The 22,226-nt window shown below is 46.2% G+C and overlaps 1 protein-coding gene across 4 annotated transcripts in view; it reads right to left on the bottom strand.

Annotated features, from left to right (window-relative positions):
- The window catches only part of MYBL1 (MYB proto-oncogene like 1), a 687,544-nt gene that overhangs the window by 474,284 nt on the left and 191,034 nt on the right, over window positions 1–22,226 (bottom strand). For all 4 annotated transcript variants that reach the window (XM_085605513.1, XM_085605511.1, XM_085605512.1 and 1 more), the window contains exon 7: window positions 1,473–1,544. In XM_085605513.1, coding sequence (XP_085461639.1) covers window positions 1,473–1,544 — 72 coding nt within the window. The remainder of the gene's footprint in view (window positions 1–1,472; window positions 1,545–22,226) is intronic.

Below are 22,226 nucleotides of genomic sequence, written 5' to 3'. Positions count from 1 at the left end.
AACCTTTTTTTCTCTTTAGCAGCTGCAGATCTATCACCTGTGCTGTCCTGCCAACACTGCTGCAAACGAGGTGCTTTCTTCCGACATTGGTTCAGGCTCCAACATGAGCACTGGAACTGAATGTTCTATAGGCCCTGATAGAGGGTGGTTTCTGCACTGCTGGAACATGAACTGGCGTTGAAGTCTGTCCCAAAGTGGCTATGGCTTCAGGAATGGGTCCCAGGGAGATAGACTGCATCAAAGAAGGACATGCCGATGGTAATCAGACAAGAGGCACTTGGGCGCTCCTTAAACCCAGGACAAACTGAGGAATCAGTTCTGAAATTGGAGACTTAGAAGAGGTGTGGTTTTCATCTTGATGCCCAAATGCATTCTATTTTGAACCAGAGTGGCGAAACCTGTAGAGTTGTGCTTCGTCTTTTTTTTCCCATTTGCACATGTATTCTACTTAGCCCCAGACTTCAAGTGGGAAGTGGTGAATTGCTCAAGTGAACAGCCTTGTGACTGAGAATGCTACTTGGAGTTGGAGAGAAAGCAAGACCTGTGCTTCAACTGCAAGCTCTTCTTGCCTTCAGTGATGTAGATTTTCGCCTTCTGGTCTTGGATAGCTTTCAGGTACATGAGTGCACAACTTAAGAGTTGTGATCTGAGCCCACTCACCAAACACACACCTTACTGGTCTGTAACCAAAATCTGCTTCCTGCAATCACTGCAGTTTAAAGCCTGTGGTTTTTTAAGGTAATGTAGTTACTTAGCACACTGTATAAAACAGTTTTGGAAATCATCAATAAATTGATAAAAGATGCAAGCAGAGCACAGATTGAGCACTGAAAGGCATGGAAAGAAAGAAAATTACGTCAGTGCAAAGTGGTGGTGTTTATATGCAGTTCCGCGCCAAAGCAGAGCGGCACACCACCATCTACCGCCACAAGGGAGAGCTGTTGTTGAAGTTCTCTGGATCGAGTCTGGTGCCTGGGGATATTCTAAAGGTGAGAAACCTGCAGTTAAAATTAGCCAATAGAAGCCATCAGCACTCTTCACTTTGGTTTGCATTGAAATGTTTCAGAGCCAAAAAAGGAATAAGCAGTGATACAAAAAAACAAGGAAATATTTGCAATAATAATAAGTATCGCAGATGAACATATAACAGTTTATTAATAAAATTAAGTGGCAAGAAAGTGCATTACATGTTGCCAGCAATTACATTATTGTATTATTGGAAGGTTTTCCAGAGAAAATAAACTGGTGAATGAAAGAAATATTTTGTGAATGCAATGATGCCAAGGCATGAATACCATATTTAAAAAGTAAAATCAACTTGACATTTTAATTTGCAAGAATAAATAATACCACTTGTACCAAATACCAGAAGAACACTGCGTTTTAGTCTGCTGATGGCATATGTGTGGTGTGTTTTTTATAGTAATTATGTTCAATAATAATACAGTTTTTATCAAACACTAACATCTAACCTGGATAAGTGCAAAAGAGTTCTGAACATTTTCACTGCTGCTTTCTGGTGATACATACTGGTAGCCTGGGATCTAGAAGTGAGAACATACAAAAGAATGTAAGAACATTTTAGCATTAGAGTTTTATTTATTCATTTTCTTTTACCCAAAATCCATATGTCCCTGTACATTGACAAAGACAAAGCATTTGTGTTATTTTCCTTCACATGAGCTTCTTGCCACTGGGAGACCCCTTCTACTGATCTACATCACCAGTTCTCCAGCAGTATTATTTGCTACATATATCTGAAGTTTGGAATGCCTCTCTCAAAGTCAGAAATATTTCTGAAACATTATTTTAACTTTTAAATAAGGGCAAATCAAATTTGTATTTTCAAAGCAAAATCTTGCATAATTTCCACTACTGGATTACCAACATTTCCTGCAAATTGTGTGCGTTTTTTGGCTCAGGCTAATTATGAGATTTGTGCTCGCATGTACATACCAAAGAAAATCTCAGGAGATAAATATATTGGCACAGGCTTACTTTTAAATTATACATGCTTAAGTAACTATCATTGCAAGTCATCAAAATAGACAGTGGCATATTCAGAGACAAACATTACAGGTTAATTCATCTGTAAGAAGGCAGGCACGCCATCTTTTCACAACATGTTAAAACTATTTTAAAAAACAAGCCCAATGCCCTGTAGCATGCAGGAAAACAATGAATGCTTTCTCCAGAGAACAGAGAGCCAATCTCAGAAGATCCCTTAGCCTGAAGCAATGGCAATTTAATGAGAAAGATATCCACACTGCAAAAACAGGGCTTCCTGTAAAGTAGGAAAGGTTATTTACTTCAAATTTTAGTTCTCCCAAGTTCTCCATCATGGAAATCTTCACTGAATTCAACATTTCATATCCTCACCCATCTGTAGAAACCAAGTAGCACTTGAATATTCTTCTCTCTTATCTGTATGTTGGCAATATTAACTGAATGTATTCCTTTTTCGTTTAAAAAGAAAGCAAACTGGAATTAGAAATGAATATATTTAGAACCATGTTGTTTAACTAGGGATTTCTAACTATGTTTAACACGAAAAAGGAGACTAAATGGTAGAAAAAATGGGCAGATAAGCAGGAATTGTTTATCGAAAAAGAAAAAAAATTCCTACGGAATTAAGCAACCCACAGCAATGGTAACTGGAGAACAGTTCATTCTGACAGCTTAGCAGCACTGTTTGACTCCCATGCTTAAACATGTCATGGTCCTCCAGGAAGATGTGGAGAATGACAATCTACACCTTCCTTGAAGATTTCCCTGCTGAAGAAATAGGATTATGTGTATGTTACACTGAATATGTATTGATTTGTTCATAAGGAAAAGCTAAAAAAAAGCTTAACTATAAAAATCTGTTACATAGGTCTTCGTATTAGTCGTATAATTGCCCAGGACAAGGGCTACCTCTAAACAATCTACATGCCCTATTATTGAAATTGCAGTCAGAATAAAAGCTCCAAACCATAGCGAACAATGGCACATAGATTCTGAATCTTTGTCAGCAGCACGGAAGATTTTAATTAGGAACCGGACAATGTTTCTGAACCAAAATTCCCAGCATGCATGGGAGTGCATACTAATAGCGGAAATTGAAGTTGTGCGTTTTCCGTGTTTGCCGGAACTTTGCCCTATGAGGAAGGAGCAGTAGCTCCGAAACGAGTCAGGGACTTCAAAAGAATCAGAATCAATGTGCCATTTTCATGAATAAAGTTTCAGTGAATCATCTACCGTGGAGTGGAGTCTTCAAACCAGGGGCATCTTTTGGGACACACACACACATACATACATACATACATATATATATATATATATATATATATATATATATATATATATATGAAAATACTCCGCCGTTCCTGGCTTCACTCGCACAGACGGAAACGGACCCCTGTATTGTGCTTATAAGTGAATCTTTATTGCTGCTTCGGCCTGACGCGTTTCGGCTCCAAGGTGAGCCTTGATCACATGACACGGAGGGAAGTATTTTTCTCATTTTTAAAGTGACAGTGGTTGGTGATACATACCACGTGATATTCACAACATCATAGACATAAACAAAATTTTCTGTGTTTAAATACACTTCGTAATTCATGCTTATTAAAAGTCCGTTTAAAATGCAATACAATACCATATAAATCATTAAAATCAATTTAAAACAAGATAAATTATATTGAAATCCTCAGTATATGATTATTGTCAAAGTCACAATGTCAATATTTTACTCTGTTTGATCCTAAGTAGGTATATACATAATGTCTTATATGTGACCTGTCTCATTGTATTGGCAAATAATGACTGATGATGAATGAAGAATATGGTATATAGCCTCATTGTTGGACTATCTTCAAAAATGTTATCTTCAAGTTTTAATGGGCATTTCATGGTTTAGGTCTAATGTAATATAACTTATCTGTTACGTGTTGTGAATATCAAGTATAAATCGTGAATGGTGATTGTGTGTGTGGTGAATAAAGTGCTAGTGCATTCATGGTATAATATTCAGTTTCTAGTCAGGAAAGATATTAATATACTAGCATAATGCTTGTTTTAGCCTTGTTACGGTAAAATACCCAGATGTAAAGTCTATTACAAACAGGATGTAAAGTCTATTTAGTTTAGTTATGTGCAAATATATTGATGTAATGGATATATTCCTATAGTATTGGTGTCCCAAAATCCATATGTCCCTGTACATTGTTCAAAAGTAAGAAAAATAAAATATGTCATAGACATTTCCTCCTAAAATGTAGATGATATTAATCCTAAAAACATACATATACAATTGCATAAATATATAAATAAATATAAATATAATCACAGTCAAAAGTAAAACTGTTCGAATAAATAATATAAATATTAATATACTATACATCATTGTATGTACTTGTATGGGACATATAAATAGATTATTGGCTTGGGGGAAAGAATCTTATTGTGTCTGATATCATCAAATCACCATTGCATTGCAACATCAAATGTCATGTTGATATATTACCGGCTAATATTGTATATCCTGTATTGTTTTATGCTATTGCTATTTATAATGGTGGAGCTAACACGTATACCCTTCTCAATCTGTATGGGTTCATCAAACTCAAGTAACTTTACTTAATTCTTAATCACCTGATCATGTTGACTGAAAAACTATGGAAAACCTTTAATGTAGGATATTATAGGCAAGTATATATATATATATTACTTGCCGAAACATGTCGGAGAAGGGGAAGCTACAAGTTTGCTGCATGACTCCAAATAAAAAGCCTGAGTCCTCAGTATTGGGCCTCTTTACTTTTTTCATGTGCGAGATGGTTTGACGGGCTCCTCCGTGCCCGCCTCAAGAGGTCGCCCTGAAGGGTCGGGGGCTCCACTTCGGAGACTTTTTCTGTGGATGTTAATGATGGAGCATGACCCACTCGCAACACTGTAACCTACGAAGGTAATGCTAAACAGCAAATCACAGTGCAGCGTTGGAAGGGATTCAGTGGGGAGGACGTCCTCGCTGATCGTGCTGGGGTCCTAAGGCTTTTTACGGAATCCGAAAAATACCAAACATGGCTGTGATACATACTTACGTGACTTTACATTATTTGAACATCTAGTGCACTGTCAAACATGGAGGGAGCCCGGCATTTGCTGCGCCAAGGGAACGAGAATTTCTGAAATATTATCAGCATTGTGATATGTTTGAAGTGCATGATGGAACTTGTATGCCCATAGACAGTCACGTGGTCAAAACCTTGAAATGCACGCATTGACGCACTTAGTGGATGACTTCCTTCCGTGAACAAGGCTTACTTGCCGAAACATGTCGGAGAAGGGGAAGCTACAAGTTTGCTGCATGACTCCAAATAAAAAGCCTGAGTCCTCAGTATTGGGCCTCTTTACTTTTTTCATGTGCGAGATGGTTTGACGGGCCCCTCCGTGCCCGCCTCAAGAGGTCGCCCTGAAGGGTCGGGGGCTCCACTTCGGAGACTTTTTCTGTGGATGTTAATGATGGAGCATGACCCACTCGCAACACTGTAACCTACGAAGGTAATGCTAAACAGCAAATCACAGTGCAGCGTTGGAAGGGATTCAGTGGGGAGGACGTCCTCGCTGATCGTGCTGGGGTCCTAAGGCTTTTTACGGAATCCGAAAATTACCAAACATGGCTGTGATACATACTTACGTGACTTTACATTATTTGAACATCTAGTGCACTGTCAAACATGGAGGGAGCCCGGCATTTGCTGCGCCAAGGGAACGAGAATTTCTGAAATATTATCAGCATTGTGATATGTTTGAAGTGCATGATGGAACTTGTATGCCCATAGACAGTCACGTGGTCAAAACCTTGAAATGCACGCATTGACGCACTTAGTGGATGACTTCCTTCCGTGAACAAGGCTTACTTGCCGAAACATGTCGGAGAAGGGGAAGCTACAAGTTTGCTGCATGACTCCAAATAAAAAGCCTGAGTCCTCAGTATTGGGCCTCTTTACTTTTTTCATGTGCGAGATGGTTTGACGGGCCCCTCCGAGCCCGCCTCAAGAGGTCGCCCTGAAGGGTCGGGGGCTCCACTTCGGAGACTTTTTCTGTGGATGTTAATGATGGAGCATGACCCACTCGCAACACTGTAACCTACGAAGGTAATGCTAAACAGCAAATCACAGTGCAGCGTTGGAAGGGATTCAGTGGGGAGGACGTCCTCGCTGATCGTGCTGGGGTCCTAAGGCTTTTTACGGAATCCGAAAAATACCAAACATGGCTGTGATACATACTTACGTGACTTTACATTATTTGAACATCTAGTGCACTGTCAAACATGGAGGGAGCCCGGCATTTGCTGCGCCAAGGGAACGAGAATTTCTGAAATATTATCAGCATTGTGATATGTTTGAAGTGCATGATGGAACTTGTATGCCCATAGACAGTCACGTGGTCAAAACCTTGAAATGCACGCATTGACGCACTTAGTGGATGACTTCCTTCCGTGAACAAGGCTTACTTGCCGAAACATGTCGGAGAAGGGGAAGCTACAAGTTTGCTGCATGACTCCAAATAAAAAGCCTGAGTCCTCAGTATTGGGCCTCTTTACTTTTTTCATGTGCGAGATGGTTTGACGGGCCCCTCCGTGCCCGCCTCAAGAGGTCGCCCTGAAGGGTCGGGGGCTCCACTTCGGAGACTTTTTCTGTGGATGTTAATGATGGAGCATGACCCACTCGCAACACTGTAACCTACGAAGGTAATGCTAAACAGCAAATCACAGTGCAGCGTTGGAAGGGATTCAGTGGGGAGGACGTCCTCGCTGATCGTGCTGGGGTCCTAAGGCTTTTTACGGAATCCGAAAAATACCAAACATGGCTGTGATACATACTTACGTGACTTTACATTATTTGAACATCTAGTGCACTGTCAAACATGGAGGGAGCCCGGCATTTGCTGCGCCAAGGGAACGAGAATTTCTGAAATATTATCAGCATTGTGATATGTTTGAAGTGCATGATGGAACTTGTATGCCCATAGACAGTCACGTGGTCAAAACCTTGAAATGCACGCATTGACGCACTTAGTGGATGACTTCCTTCCGTGAACAAGGCTTACTTGCCGAAACATGTCGGAGAAGGGGAAGCTACAAGTTTGCTGCATGACTCCAAATAAAAAGCCTGAGTCCTCAGTATTGGGCCTCTTTACTTTTTTCATGTGCGAGATGGTTTGACGGGCCCCTCCGTGCCCGCCTCAAGAGGTCGCCCTGAAGGGTCGGGGGCTCCACTTCGGAGACTTTTTCTGTGGATGTTAATGATGGAGCATGACCCACTCGCAACACTGTAACCTACGAAGGTAATGCTAAACAGCAAATCACAGTGCAGCGTTGGAAGGGATTCAGTGGGGAGGACGTCCTCGCTGATCGTGCTGGGGTCCTAAGGCTTTTTACGGAATCCGAAAAATACCAAACATGGCTGTGATACATACTTACGTGACTTTACATTATTTGAACATCTAGTGCACTGTCAAACATGGAGGGAGCCCGGCATTTGCTGCGCCAAGGGAACGAGAATTTCTGAAATATTATCAGCATTGTGATATGTTTGAAGTGCATGATGGAACTTGTATGCCCATAGACAGTCACGTGGTCAAAACCTTGAAATGCACGCATTGACGCACTTAGTGGATGACTTCCTTCCGTGAACAAGGCTTACTTGCCGAAACATGTCGGAGAAGGGGAAGCTACAAGTTTGCTGCATGACTCCAAATAAAAAGCCTGAGTCCTCAGTATTGGGCCTCTTTACTTTTTTCATGTGCGAGATGGTTTGACGGGCCCCTCCGTGCCCGCCTCAAGAGGTCGCCCTGAAGGGTCGGGGGCTCCACTTCGGAGACTTTTTCTGTGGATGTTAATGATGGAGCATGACCCACTCGCAACACTGTAACCTACGAAGGTAATGCTAAACAGCAAATCACAGTGCAGCGTTGGAGGGGATTCAGTGGGGAGGACGTCCTCGCTGATCGTGCTGGGGTCCTAAGGCTTTTTACGGAATCCGAAAAATACCAAACATGGCTGTGATACATACTTACGTGACTTTACATTATTTGAACATCTAGTGCACTGTCAAACATGGAGGGAGCCCGGCATTTGCTGCGCCAAGGGAACGAGAATTTCTGAAATATTATCAGCATTGTGATATGTTTGAAGTGCATGATGGAACTTGTATACCCATAGACAGTCACGTGGTCAAAACCTTGAAATGCACGCATTGACGCACTTAGTGGATGACTTCCTTCCGTGAACAAGGCTTACTTGCCGAAACATGTCGGAGAAGGGGAAGCTACAAGTTTGCTGCATGACTCCAAATAAAAAGCCTGAGTCCTCAGTATTGGGCCTCTTTACTTTTTTCATGTGCGAGATGGTTTGACGGGCCCCTCCGTGCCCGCCTCAAGAGGTCGCCCTGAAGGGTCGGGGGCTCCACTTCGGAGACTTTTTCTGTGGATGTTAATGATGGAGCATGACCCACTCGCAACACTGTAACCTACGAAGGTAATGCTAAACAGCAAATCACAGTGCAGCGTTGGAAGGGATTCAGTGGGGAGGACGTCCTCGCTGATCGTGCTGGGGTCCTAAGGCTTTTTACGGAATCCGAAAAATACCAAACATGGCTGTGATACATACTTACGTGACTTTACATTATTTGAACATCTAGTGCACTGTCAAACATGGAGGGAGCCCGGCATTTGCTGCGCCAAGGGAACGAGAATTTCTGAAATATTATCAGCATTGTGATATGTTTGAAGTGCATGATGGAACTTGTATGCCCATAGACAGTCACGTGGTCAAAACCTTGAAATGCACGCATTGACGCACTTAGTGGATGACTTCCTTCCGTGAACAAGGCTTACTTGCCGAAACATGTCGGAGAAGGGGAAGCTACAAGTTTGCTGCATGACTCCAAATAAAAAGCCTGAGTCCTCAGTATTGGGCCTCTTTACTTTTTTCATGTGCGAGATGGTTTGACGGGCCCCTCCGTGCCCGCCTCAAGAGGTCGCCCTGAAGGGTCGGGGGCTCCACTTCGGAGACTATTTCTGTGGATATATATATATATATATATATATATATATATATATATATATATTTGTTATCTACTGGCGGTTGCCAGTAGATAGTTATAGTTAGGATCGTGTTTCCATAGGAAATCCGCAACATTCTATTTGGAATAACTTTGGCGCCGATTGACGAATCCTCGCGAAATTTTTAAAATAGGTGGGGCGCTCCGCTCCGCTCCTTCCCTGAAAGTCTCGGGGGGATTCGTCAAGCGGGGGCTGAGAAAAAGGGGGGGGGTCCCAAAACGCGTTTTCCCCATGCATTTTTCCATAGGACCTTTAGTCCAAGCTACAGCCCGAACAGCTGAACAGAATTACTTGAAATTTGGCAGAGAGGTAGTCCTCAGGTCAGGGATGTGCCTTTTGCAGGTGTAATCGGTTCAGTATTTCCTGAGAAAATAGCATTTAAAACCATATATATATATATATATCTATAAGCGCGCACCGTGCGCGTACGGTAAAACTTCCCGTACGCGCACGCTGCCGTGCGCGAGCACGTTTCTGATTGGTTGTTAGATCTTAGTAAACATTCGAATCGGTCGAAACCAGGAAGTGTCGGCCGCCATTTTGTCTCTCGCAGTCTGAGGGGGTGAAAAACAAAGGTGAAGAACGTGAAAAGGGGGCAGGGTGGACAGTTCATGACCCCCTAGCCTTTGTCAGGGGGTCCCAGAAGGACCCCCAAGGGCCAAAATTTCCTTTAATTTTTTTGCGAAAAATCGCGGAGTACGCGTAGCGTGCGCGTACGGTAGAAACAGAAAAATTCCGCGAACTGTGTAACGTGGGCGCACGGTGCGCGAAGCGCACCGTGCGCGTACGGTACGCGCACGGTGAAAAACCTTAAAAAAAAAAAAAAAAATACATAACTTAGCATTTAAAAAACTGTACGAATTCACTGAAAAAACCATAGGTTTCACACACGTTATAGTTAGGAATTAGCATTTAAAAAACCTTGCAAATTCACTTAAAGAACAAGTTACTTACCTTCGGTAACGATGTATCTGTAAGAAACATTAGTTAGTTAGATTCCTCACCTTAGAATATCCCCAGGCGTCAGACTGGATCCGGAAGATTTTTCGTCAGCAATACCCCTTGCGCGTCGCTAGGCGTCGTCTGCGGCTCCGCGTCCGTCGTCGGCGTCGTGACCGGAATGACGTCGTCGGAGTACTTAGACGCCGCCCTCGTGCGCTGACGTCAGTTCTTGTACATAGCTTTCTGCGCCAGGAACGCAGAGCCATGCAAAGACCGACACTGGTGCCAAAAATAAAATCTAGGGGCCTGAAAAGGACAACCTTAACCCTAGATGTCAGTTCGCAGAACGGGGAGGATGGGTGGGTCGGTGAGGAATCTAACTAACTAATGTTTCTTACAGATACATCGTTACCGAAGGTAAGTAACTTGTTCATCTGAAAGAAACACGTTAGTTAGATTCCTCACATTAGAATAGATACCCAAGCAATACCATCCCCGGTGGTGGGTCTGCGAACCAAGATCACACCAGAAAGTCCTGGAGGACAGAACGGCCAAAGAAGCCATCCCTCCGGACTTGGCTGTCAAGGCAATAATGCCTGGTAAACGTGTGTAACGAAGCCCACGTCGCCGCCTGACAGATGTCCTGCAAAGGGACTCCCCGTCCCAAAGCAGTAGTAGCCGCTGTGGCCCGAGTAGAATGGGCGCGCAGCCCAACAGGAGGGTCCTTTTTCGCCAAAGAATAGCAAATTTTGATACACAAAACGACCCACCGAGAGATGGTCCGTTTGTGCACAGCTTTCCCCTTCTTAGCGCCCACGTACCCAACAAAAAGCTGGTCGTCCACCCGGAACTGTTTTGTGCGGTCCAGATAAAAGGAGAGCGCACGTTTTGGGTCCAGACGGTGGAGCCTCTCTTCCTCTTTGGAAGGATGCGGAGGCGGAAAGAAGGTGGGCAAGGTGACAGACTGCCCAAGATGAAATGGAGTCACCACTTTCGGAAGAAAGGAGGGACGAGGCCGAAGGACAACCTTGTCCGGATGAACAGACAGAAAAGGAGGCTTTGAAGATAAAGCCTGGAGCTCACTCACCCGTCTAGCCGAGGTGATGGCTACCAGAAAAGCAGTCTTAAGAGTCAGAAGACGAAGAGGACAATTGTGAAGAGGCTCGAAGGGAGCGCACATCAGGAAGGTCAAGACCAGATTCAAGTCCCACTGAGGCATTACAAAAGGGACAGGAGGGAACGTGTGAGTAATGCCTTTCAGAAAGCGTGTAACCACAGGGGACTTGAAAAGAGAAGGCTGATCAGGAAGCCGCAAGAAGGCGGAGATGGCAGCAAGATAACCTTTCAGGGTGCCCAGGGCAGAGCCCTGCCGGGCCAGAGAAAGAAGAAAGAGAAGAACCTCAGAAAGAGGGGCGGAAAGGGGATCCACAGCCTTTGCTGTGCACCATGCCACAAATTTGTTCCACCGGCAGGCGTATACCGTCTTTGTGGAGGGACGCCTGGCTGCCAGAATGATATCACAGACTTCAGGAGGCAAGTCAAATGGCATCAACTGCCGCCGCTCAATCTCCACGCATGGAGGTGGAGGCTGGACAGGTTCGGGTGGAGGACCGTCCCCTGCTGCTGCGACAGAAGATCCTCCCGAAGGGGCAGACGTATCGGGGGATCGGTCAACATACTGAGTAGCTCGGGATACCAGTACCTTCGTGCCCAATCCGGAGCCACCAAGATGACTTGGGCCCGGTCGTGCCTGATCTTCTTCAGCACTCTGGGCAGAAGTGGTATAGGCGGAAAGGCGTACAACAGACCGCAACTCCACTCGTGACGAAAAGCGTCGCCGAGCGAGTGCCGCCTTGGAAATTCCAACGCGCAGAACTGCTGACATTGCGCGTTCTCTTCGGTGGCGAATAGATCTAACCAAGGCTCTCCCCACTGCAGAAAGAGACCTTGCGCCACTTCGGAGTTCAGACGCCATTCGTGATCCATCATGCACCGGCGGCTGAGTTCGTCCGCTCTGGCGTTCAGAGAGCCCGCCAGATGTTGAACCACTAGGGTGACGCCCTGGTGTTCCAGCCACGTCCAGAGGCGCAGAGCCTCCTGACAAAGGGTCCACGACCCCACCCCGCCCTGTTTGTTGCAATACCACATGGCGGTGGTGTTGTCCGTGAACACCTGCACGACACTGCCCCTGACAGAGGGAAGGAAGGCTTTCAGTGCAAGTCGGATCGCTCTCAACTCCAACAGGTTGATGTGGAGACGAGACTCCGCCGGAGACCAGAGGCCTCTGATCTCCGCCTCTCCCATATGGCCACCCCAGCCCAGGAGGGACGCATCCATCACTACGACATGCTCCGGTTGGGGAAGGGAGAGGCTCCTGCCCATGACCCAATCGCGGTCCGTGAGCCACCACTGCAACTGTTGTGCAGTGCCCTCCGAGATCAAGACATGGTCGGACAGGTTGCCGTGATGCTGGGCCCACTGAAACTTCAGGTCCCACTGCAGAGCCCGCATGCGCCGCCTGGCGTGATGCACTAGTAGGATGCAGGAGGCCATCAGCCCCAGAAGCCGCAACACTAGCCTGACCGAAATCCAGGATAGAGGCCGAAAGATGGGAATCAGGGCCTGTATATCCCGGACCCGCTGTTCCGGTGGATAGACCCGGAACTGCGCCGAATCGAGAACTGCTCCGATGAAGAGGAGCTTTTGAGAGGGACTCAGGTGTGACTTCGGCACGTTGATGGAAAATCCCAGCAAATGCAGGAGATCCGCCGTAGTCTGGAGGTGGGAGACGACTGCCTGGGGCGAGCCCGCCTTCAACAACCAGTCGTCGAGATAGGGGAAGACTGGAACCCCAGATCTGCGCAGATGAGCTGCGACCACCGCCATCACTTTCGTGAACACCCGAGGGGCACTGGTGAGGCCGAAGGGGAGCACGGTAAACTGAAAATGCTCGTGGCCCACCGTGAACCGCAGGTAACGCCGGTGGGCCGGCAGGACGGGGATATGGAAATATGCGTCCTGCAAGTCCAACGCTACCATCCAGTCTCCGGGGTCTAGGGCAGCTAGAACCTGAGCCAAGGTTAACATCTTGAACCTTTCCTTTCGGAGGAAGGCATTGACGTTCCGGAGGTCCAAGATGGGGCGTAGGCCCCCTTTGCCCTTCTTGGGAACCAGAAAGTAGTGGGAATAACAACCACGACCTACTTCTGGACTCGGAACGCGCTCGACGGCCCCCTTGGCCAAGAGGGCCGAAACTTCCTCGCGGAGAAGATTCAAATGACCCCCGAGATACGGTGGTGCTGCGGTGGCATGGCTGGAGGGGTCGTCTCGAAGGGGAGGGAGTAGCCCCTTCGGACGATTTGCAGCACCCACCTGTCCGATGTAATGGACCGCCAGTGGAGCAGGTGATGGCGAACTCTGCCGCCCACTGGCGTGGAATGGGCCTGAAAGCTCGGACTAGGAAGGCTTTGAGGCGGATGCTGCCGGGGTGGATGTGGGCTGACCACGTCGTCCTCCAGATCCGCCACGGCGGAAACCACATCCGCGACCGCGCGCAGGTTGGTTCTGCGGCTGGTGGCTGGGCGGACGTGAGGAGGCGCCCCTTCCTTGGCCACGAAAGGGGCGAAAAGCGGAGGTGTGCGCCCGCGGAGCCGAGAGGCCCAAGGACTTGGCCGTAGCCCGGGAGTCCTTAAAGCGGTTCAGCGCACTGTCCGCCTTCTCACCAAACAGGCGAGTGCCATCAAAGGGCATGTCCATGAGGGTGTTCTGGACATCCCCGGAAAATGACGTGGCCCGCATCCAGGCGTGGCGGCGGAGCGCCACCGTGGTGGAAATCGCCCGACCCAGCGAGTCCGTGGTGTCAAGCCCACATCGTATGGCGTGCCGCGCTGCATCCCTCCCATCGGCCAAAGCCTGGGTAAGACGTGTCCGGACCTCCTCCGGACACAGGGGCAGCACGTCCTCCACCGTATCCCACAGAGAATGGGAATAACGGTCCAAGAGACAGGCGGTGTTTAAAGACCGCAGGCCCAAACTAAGGGACGAGAACAGTTTCTTGCCAAACTGCTCGAGTCTCTTGGAATCCCGGTCCGGCGGAGCGGTCGGGAAGGAGGATTGGGAGGTAGAGGCCTGGATAACCAGACTCTCGGGGGTGGGGTGTTGGGACAGGAAACTGGGGTCGCCCGGAGCAGGGCGGTGGCGCCTGGCAACGTTCCTATCCACAGGAGGAACTGTGGAGGGCTTGGACCAGGTGCCCTGCAGAACGTCAGTGAGGGCCTCATTGAACGGCAGCAGAGGCTCAGTGGAGCTTGCTGCGGTTTGAAGCACCTCAGTGAGGATGTTAGTCCTCACAGCCACGGCAGGCAGCTCGAGCCCAAGGGCTGCGGCCGCCTTGCGCAGCACCACAGAAAAAGCTGCACCCTCCTCCGAAGCCACAGTCGGAGGAGAAGTGAATCCAGTGTCTGGCGATGTATCAAGACCACTGGCCTCCCCCAGTTCATCTGCCCAGTCCTGTGAAAGCTGCGACTGAACAGCCATAGGGTCCTCAAACCCCTCCCAGTCGCCCCCGTCGTCCGATTCCTGATAAACAGGAGGAATGATCGGAGCCGGACTGTAGAGATGAAGGGTCTCAAGCGGCGCCGGACGCGGCGTCGGTCGACGCCGTTGCGGCGCCGGGTCCGGAATAGGGCTAAACTGGGGTTGGACGCCGTCCGGAGTCGGCACCAAAGGCGGCGGCGTTGGCGGCACCGGAGGTGTAGGCGTCTGCGCCGGCGGCGCCGGTGACGGCGTCGGTGGTTCATGCGCCGGCGGAGGAGTGGTTAGGTCAACCGGCGTCGACGGGGGCCCAGGCATGGGCCCCGCGGGGACCTGCGGCGTCGAGACCGGAGTCGTCGACGGCGCCGGGGCCGAAGCCGCCGGTAGGCAAGGTCGCCCAGTCAAGTCCGCGGGGCCCGAAGGCGCGCCAGCGGGCGTCGACGGCGGGGCCAGGCTCCTCATGGCCGAGAGGAAGGCACTGACCTCCGCCGGCGTCGCGTTAGTCCCAGGGATCGGAGGGTATGGGGACGGGCGCGGCGCCTGCGGCTCCGCCGGAGCCGCGGGGGTGGAACCACTGGGACCCTCGGCTGAGTCGCGCGACCGGCGAGGGGAGTCCCAAGAGCGATGTCGCCGCTTGGACTTCTTAGAGCGTTTGCTTACCCGACGACTTGGAGCCCGACGATCGATGGTGGTGTCGGCTAGGGCTCCGCGAGCGATCCTTGGACCTCCTCCTGGACCGGGATCGCGCACGACGCGGAGCCGAGTGGCGAAGCTCGAGAAGCTTGCGGGACCGCTCCCGCCGAGCTTTCGAAGTCAGGGCCTGGCAATCGGAGCACGAATCCGCGTCGTGGTCGGGGCCTAAACAGTAGAGGCACCGGCGGTGGTGGTCGGTCACCGACATCAGTCGATGGCAATCCTCGCAAGCCTTGAACCCAGGCATCCTACCGGCACCAGATGTCGACAGACAAGGATCAAAAGTGATCAAAAAAGATTTAGTCAAAAAAGACTAAAAGGGGTAGCTCTCCCGGATCTGCGCTTACTGGCGCGGAAAAAAGAAGAACTGACGTCAGCGCGCGAGGGCGGCGTCTAAGTACTCCGACGACGTCATTCCGGCGCACGGCGCCCACGACGGACGCGGAGCCGCAGACGACGCCTAGCGACGCGCAAGGGGTATTGCTGACGAAAAATCTTCCGGATCCAGTCTGACGCCTGGGGATATTCTAAGGTGAGGAATCTAACTAACGTGTTTCTTTCAGATAAACCATAGGTTTCACATATGTTATAGTTAGCTGGACATTTCACTCGTGAAAAACCATTGAAATTCCCCCGTTATAGTTAGTGCAGGCAACTATAACTCACGCGACCGCAATCCTCTGCTGATGACGTCAGATATTACATCACTGATGACATATGTGTCTTTCTGAAAAAAAAATATTTGTAATATATGTATAGCTAAAAATTAATGGAAGAAGACATGGGTAAATAAGTGTCTAAATACAGTGATGTAATATCTGACGTCATCAGAAGAGGATTGCGGTCGCGTGAGTTATATATATATATAATATGTCAACAAAATGTATATATGTAGATGTTAGAAAGGTAATCAGAGGGTTCTAGAAGATCATAGATCAAGCATAGACCTTGCTGAGGTTTTGAAAGTAGATTCTCGAAAATGTCTGATGTCTGATGTCTGATGTCTCGAACTGGAGCAAATGCTTCAATACTCATAACTTCATGAGCTCAAATCATATCATTCACCAGAAATGCTCTAGGAGGTAGCAAGTCTGAAGACCTGATAAAGATCCCAGTCGTGTCTGATACTGAAGAGGCAAGACCCTTCTCAGAGGATTGAGGTCTGGATCTGTGAGACCTGTCAGGGATTCTTTTGCTACAGAGTCTAGAATAAAAATGCTTCTTTTTCTGTTTTTGCTGGCTCATCCTGGTATACACTGCAGTAGCCATGTCTCTTCTTTTGCGGAAGGAGAAGGCATCAGAAGACTGTTACTTGTGTGAACTGGTGCGTCAGACACAAATGCAACCACTGGGTCTCTGGGTGACTGAGTCATGCTCCACTGATGGAAATGAGAGGAGCTCTTCTACAGAAAGCTGAAGCACCTGAGATGATGGAAAACTCATGATGTGTCTCAAGGATCTGGACTCTGGAATCTAGCCTCTCAGTGGCATAGGGATGACGGGAGAATCCTTCATTGAATTAGTGGCCCCAACATGGAGACTGATCTCATTGAAGAGAAACCACCAGAAACTGACTGGGAAACTCCTAAAATCCTCGATGTCAACTGGGAGCACCAGAAAATCGAGTTGCTGTGCCTGAAGTGGAGGTAAACCATTCTCATGCCCCTATGGAGCCAGAAAACAGCAAGGCAGAAAAGTCATCTCCACTATGCTTAACTCTGAGGCAAACTCAATCACTAAAGGCGCTTGTAAGGCAACTCCAGACAGAATTTACATCTTGTGATGGAGTCACAAGGTGGCAGACATAGTGTTCATCCTTTGAGGGGCAACTGTTACAAAGAGCCGGCACAGCTCTCAAAGAGAGGAAGTTGAGGAAGAAAACAGCTAAGAAGAAGAAAAGAAACTGGTAAAAGTTTTTTTTTAATTACAGGAGCGGATCAAAGATGATGAAAGGCATCGAATACAGCCCAAAAACCTGTACAAAATACATGTTTTCAGCGAGAAAAAAAGAATAGCATTGGAAGGCAACAGTGCTCTGGAATCTTTCTCTGGTAAGTCAGAAAAATAAAGCCTCACTGACCACGCACTGCATGACGGAAGGACTGGCTTACCTAGGAGTTTCTTAAAGGACCAGTGTCCTAATGGCAGCATGTACCTAGCTTATAAGAGGCTACATGTTCCCTTGATTTTGGCATTTTGAAAAGAGGCCATTCAGTGGTGTTTTCAGCCAAGTGTATTGCATATCAATTTGGTTAACTGTATTTACTTTTTAAAACCAAAAAAGGCAATAAGTAGAAAATGTTACCTCTTACAGGCATGTTTCCACTGACTAAATGTTTATAATAAATGGAGTTCCTGCGATACCGAATGTGTGTGTGTGTATAGATATTCTACTGCTAATGGAGAACAGACATACAGGCACATGCATCAAAGAAAAAAACGGTCTCAGAATATGCCCCTTTGCGACCGGTATTTTTGCATTTGGGATGCATCATCCCAAATGCAAAAATCGCAATTTAAGGAATCTCTCAATTGCGATTACTTAAATTGCAATTGCATTTAAGGAATCCCAAATTGAGATTCCTTAAATGCAATGCATTAAAGTAAAAAAAAATAGCGATTTCGCTAATAGGGGGAGCAAATTACCATGAAGTTGAACTTCATGGTAATTTGCAAAAACTTTGAATAATGCACTTTTGTGCGTTTTTCAAAGTTTCATGTTGCGCACACACATGCCCTTAGGGCATGTGTGTGTGCAACATATGTGCACAGGTCAATTTCAGGGGTGCAATAGGGTGTCATTTTGACACCCATGCACCCTTGAAATTGCATGAGCTATTTGCGAGTACCTAATGGTACTCGCAAATTGCTCATGCAATCTCCAATTCATTCCTATGGGCCAATGAATGGGATGGCATTCCTTAATTGCGACTCGCAATTTGCGAGTCGCAATTAAGGAATGTGTAGGAATCGCTATTTTTATAGCGATTCCTACATGCATAGGCTTTTGCAATTCCTTAATTGCGATTCCTTAATAATCGCAATTAAGGAATCGCAAAAGCCTACGTTGATGCATGTGCCAGATAATCTCTTGATAAGGAATTATGTATTGTAGCACCTTTTTTCTTTAAAAGACAGTGCTTGGCTCACAAGAACAACACGTCTGCCTCTTGCCGAGCCCTCAGGCCAAAGTAATAGCAACAAACAAGGCTACTTTACAGGAGATGTTCTGGTTTTAAGAATAGATTTAAATGGGGAATTCAACAATGTAATAAACATATCATTCAGCACCTCTAGTGCAAATGTTGGCTCACTGGAGGGATCCTTTTAAAGGTCTTTAAAGGTCCTCTAAGGTGTTCCGAATCCCCAGGATCGTGACAGATCAGAGAGAGGCTGTACTTTGATGTGGCAAAATACAGATGAAATGGTTTAACCACGTCTTCTTGGATACTCCTAAAATTGGTAGAACTCCCTAAGCACTAAACACAGAATTGTTTCTACTTTAATATGTAGGATGTTCTAGTGGATTAATGTTTTCCATCTCTATGGTTCACATGCAGTCTTAAGGAAGTTTGACGGTTGATAATGGAGACAGAAAGGGGCCACAGTGCCAAGGATTGTTGGTTAAAGTGTAGTAGCCTGCCTTGGTGCCTTAGCAAAGATCAATATCTGGAAAGCACAGCCATTTCATGTGTGGCCTTTTGGAAAGGTGCAGGACATGTGGAAACCACCATTGTTTACGCCATTCCCAGGTAATAAAGATGATACAGTTCCTGGAATGCTTGACTTTCATGTGTTATAGGAGGAAAATACTTGAAAAACATTCTTGATCAAAAGCTTAAACAGGCTTTACCGCCGTATGTGGTTTGACAAAACAGATTATGAAGTCTAGGCAGCTGGCAGAACCATATGAGAAGCATTCAGCTGCTGGTAAATTATTTCTACACGTTTCTCATGTAGGACACATTCCTGGGTTCTTGGAAAATATGTTCAACCCTTCTCTGTCCGCATTCTGCACAGTAGGAAAATTATGCATTATTACTGAGAACCCCGTAGAATGAGCCGATACCAAATGGTTTGGGATTTCTTTGAAAGGGAGCTAGACATTGTCTTTTGGTCAGGTATTGAATTGCTACTGTGTATGAGCACTCCCGGTGACACACTGCAGCATAGAAGGTTTTCACAGCTAGTTCAACTAACCTCGATGCCTGCAGGTTGATGTAAAGTAGATCCTTTAATTTAAGAAGTCCCCAACGTCCAGAAGTAAGCAAGTGAACCATCATCTGTGATACCACTTTTCCAACATTAAAGTCTTCACGCAATTCATGACCATGGAAAAGTTGTGCCTAAGCGTGGGATCCTGGAATACTTTACAAGAGTAAACACTTGTTTTCTTTTTGCAGATCTAGTACATTCTTTTGTGTTTAAAAAAGCCAATTCAACCTTAAAATTATCATAACTGTGGCTGCAGAATTTGAACTTTCCAAATGGTTCTGTTTTTTAAAGTCAAGGACAGTAAGTAGGAAGAGGCAGTGCAGCTTTACGGGAAGAAAAATAAAATGCACTTAGCTGTGCTCCTAAAACCTGATCACAGAAGGTACAGATGTGGTAGTTGACTTGAGAGTGCAAGCACGATAAATAAATTCAGTGAACATTTTCATAATGGTAAATTATAGATATGCTTTGACTCGGTTTCTCGTATATTCAAGAAAAATAATAGAACCGCAAGATCATCCACTGAATAAACATTAAAACAAAGCAGGGCAAAGGTTGATAGAGATATATACACACACACACACACACACACATACACAAATGGAAAGCAACTAAATATATTTCACAGAGAGGTTTGGGTATCTGTTCCAAACAACAGTGCATTACATATGTGTGGGCTGATCAACATGTCGCTGGCCTGAATAAGTAAGCAATAAGAACATTTCAGAATGAAGGTATAGGAGCTTCATTTAGCCCTTTAAAATTAGTTTGACTTTGGATAGCAATGTAGACAATAAAGGGCAGCAGGACGTGGGATGATTAAAAGTCTACATCCTTGTACAGATTAAACAGCATTTAACAACTAAGTGGTAAGTTCACAAAGGCATTTGGAGTACAACGAGTAGTACTCCAGTAGCACTCCTTCACATACTCACAAGTACAATTCATGAAGATGCAGGAGGACATGTTTCCCTATGCCTCCTCTATATCTTATGAGTGAAGAACTCCCCACAAGTGGGTCTACATTGTAGATGTAAATGTGGGAGTGGCAGGAAAACATATAATATCTACTACAAAGTGTCAGGAGAACAATAAAAATGAAGGAAGGGGCACAGAGGTCGTCATGAAAATAACAAAGACACACATATAAAAGAATGCCAGTTGCAATTCAGAATAGTTACACCCAAACGCTACACACAGCCACTCTCTGGTACTGCAAGGGAATCACATGGAAAGCAATGGAGAATGAGAATAGCATTGTCACCACAAAGCCCAATGCCTTAAAAAATACAAATAGATGCATTTGTATACATCACACTGTATAAATGTAAAATAAATAAATATAAACCTCATGTAAAAATCTAATAACTAACATTGCACATATCAAAATCACATTATCGAAATGTAAAAAAAGAAAAATGAAAATAATATTAATGAAAAGAAACAGTTGTGTAACTGAAAACATTGCAGACATCTAGACAAATCGCACTATACAAATGCAAACCTAACACATGCATATTAATTACAAACATGTAAATTGTTAATGCATTATAAAAAAAAACATTAATCGTCTTATAACCAACACTACTCTAAACACACTTTAAGACACGTTATGACACATTGCATGCTCCAATTAAACTATGCACACACAATGAAACAACACAGCTATAGCTGTTGTCTGGCTCCACAAAGCCTCAAAGTGTTAAAGGTCACAGTGAGGGATGAACTGGCGTGCTCCTGGCAGTAATACTGTAAAATGCCTATTACTTTCTCCGGATGTTGTGAATTTCCCTGTTCTTTTCAATTCATATCCCTACAGAGTGTAGGAGGATATCTTTGCCTAGGGTCAGTAGAATGACATTTGGTAGATTTGCACCTAAAATATGCCTGCAAAGTAACTATTAGTTATATCCCCCCCAATACTTCATGTAAGGTGATGGGTTCACTTACAAGGCATAAATCTCAGCCCACTGCTGCAGAATGGATTTAGCGGTACAAAAGGGGGTGGTGATGGACGGAGCATAAGAACCAATCAAACACTCACACCCAGTCAACATATCTGGGTTTGATCCATCACCGTTCTTTAGCCCACTCTGCCACCCCAGTTCCGACATGGCCATATGCAAATCAGTCTGACCCTAAGCCTCATGGGAACAGTCCAGCCCGAACTGCCAAGCCATGTCTTCCCTGGACCGGAAACAAGCTTCCTAGGACCGGTTTCTGGCATTTCAGCAGTCTTCAGCCAGGCTTGCTTGAATCCAGTGGCAAAGTGAGCAAGGGACTCACGTCTGAGCATACCCTGCCAACTTATGGCGAACAAATCGGTACAAAAGGGGGTGGTGATGGACGGAGCATAAGAACCAATCAAACACTCACACCCAGTCAACAGAATTGGGTTTGATCCATCACCGTTCTTTAGCCCACTCTGAAACCCCAGTTCCGACATGGCCATATGCAAATCAGTCTGACCCTGTGCCTCATGGAAACAGTCCAGCCCGAACGGCCAAGCCATGCCTTCCCTGGACAAGAAACAAGCTTCCTAGGACCGGTTTCTGGCATTTCAGCCGTCTTCAGCCAGGCTTGCTTGAATCCAGTGGCAAAGTGAGCAAGGGACTCACGTCTGAGCATACCCTGCCAACTTATGGCGAACAAAGCGGTACAAAAGGGGGTGGTGATGGACGGAGCATCAGAACCAATCAAACAGATCTGGGTTTAATCCATCACCGTTCTTT

This window comes from Triturus cristatus, chromosome 5_1 (genome assembly GCF_964204655.1).
Source record: "Triturus cristatus chromosome 5_1, aTriCri1.1, whole genome shotgun sequence".
In the NCBI taxonomy this organism is placed as follows: domain Eukaryota; kingdom Metazoa; phylum Chordata; class Amphibia; order Caudata; family Salamandridae; genus Triturus; species Triturus cristatus.
The sequence above is the reverse complement of the archived record's forward strand: the minus strand, read 5'-3'. Positions and strand labels throughout refer to the sequence as shown.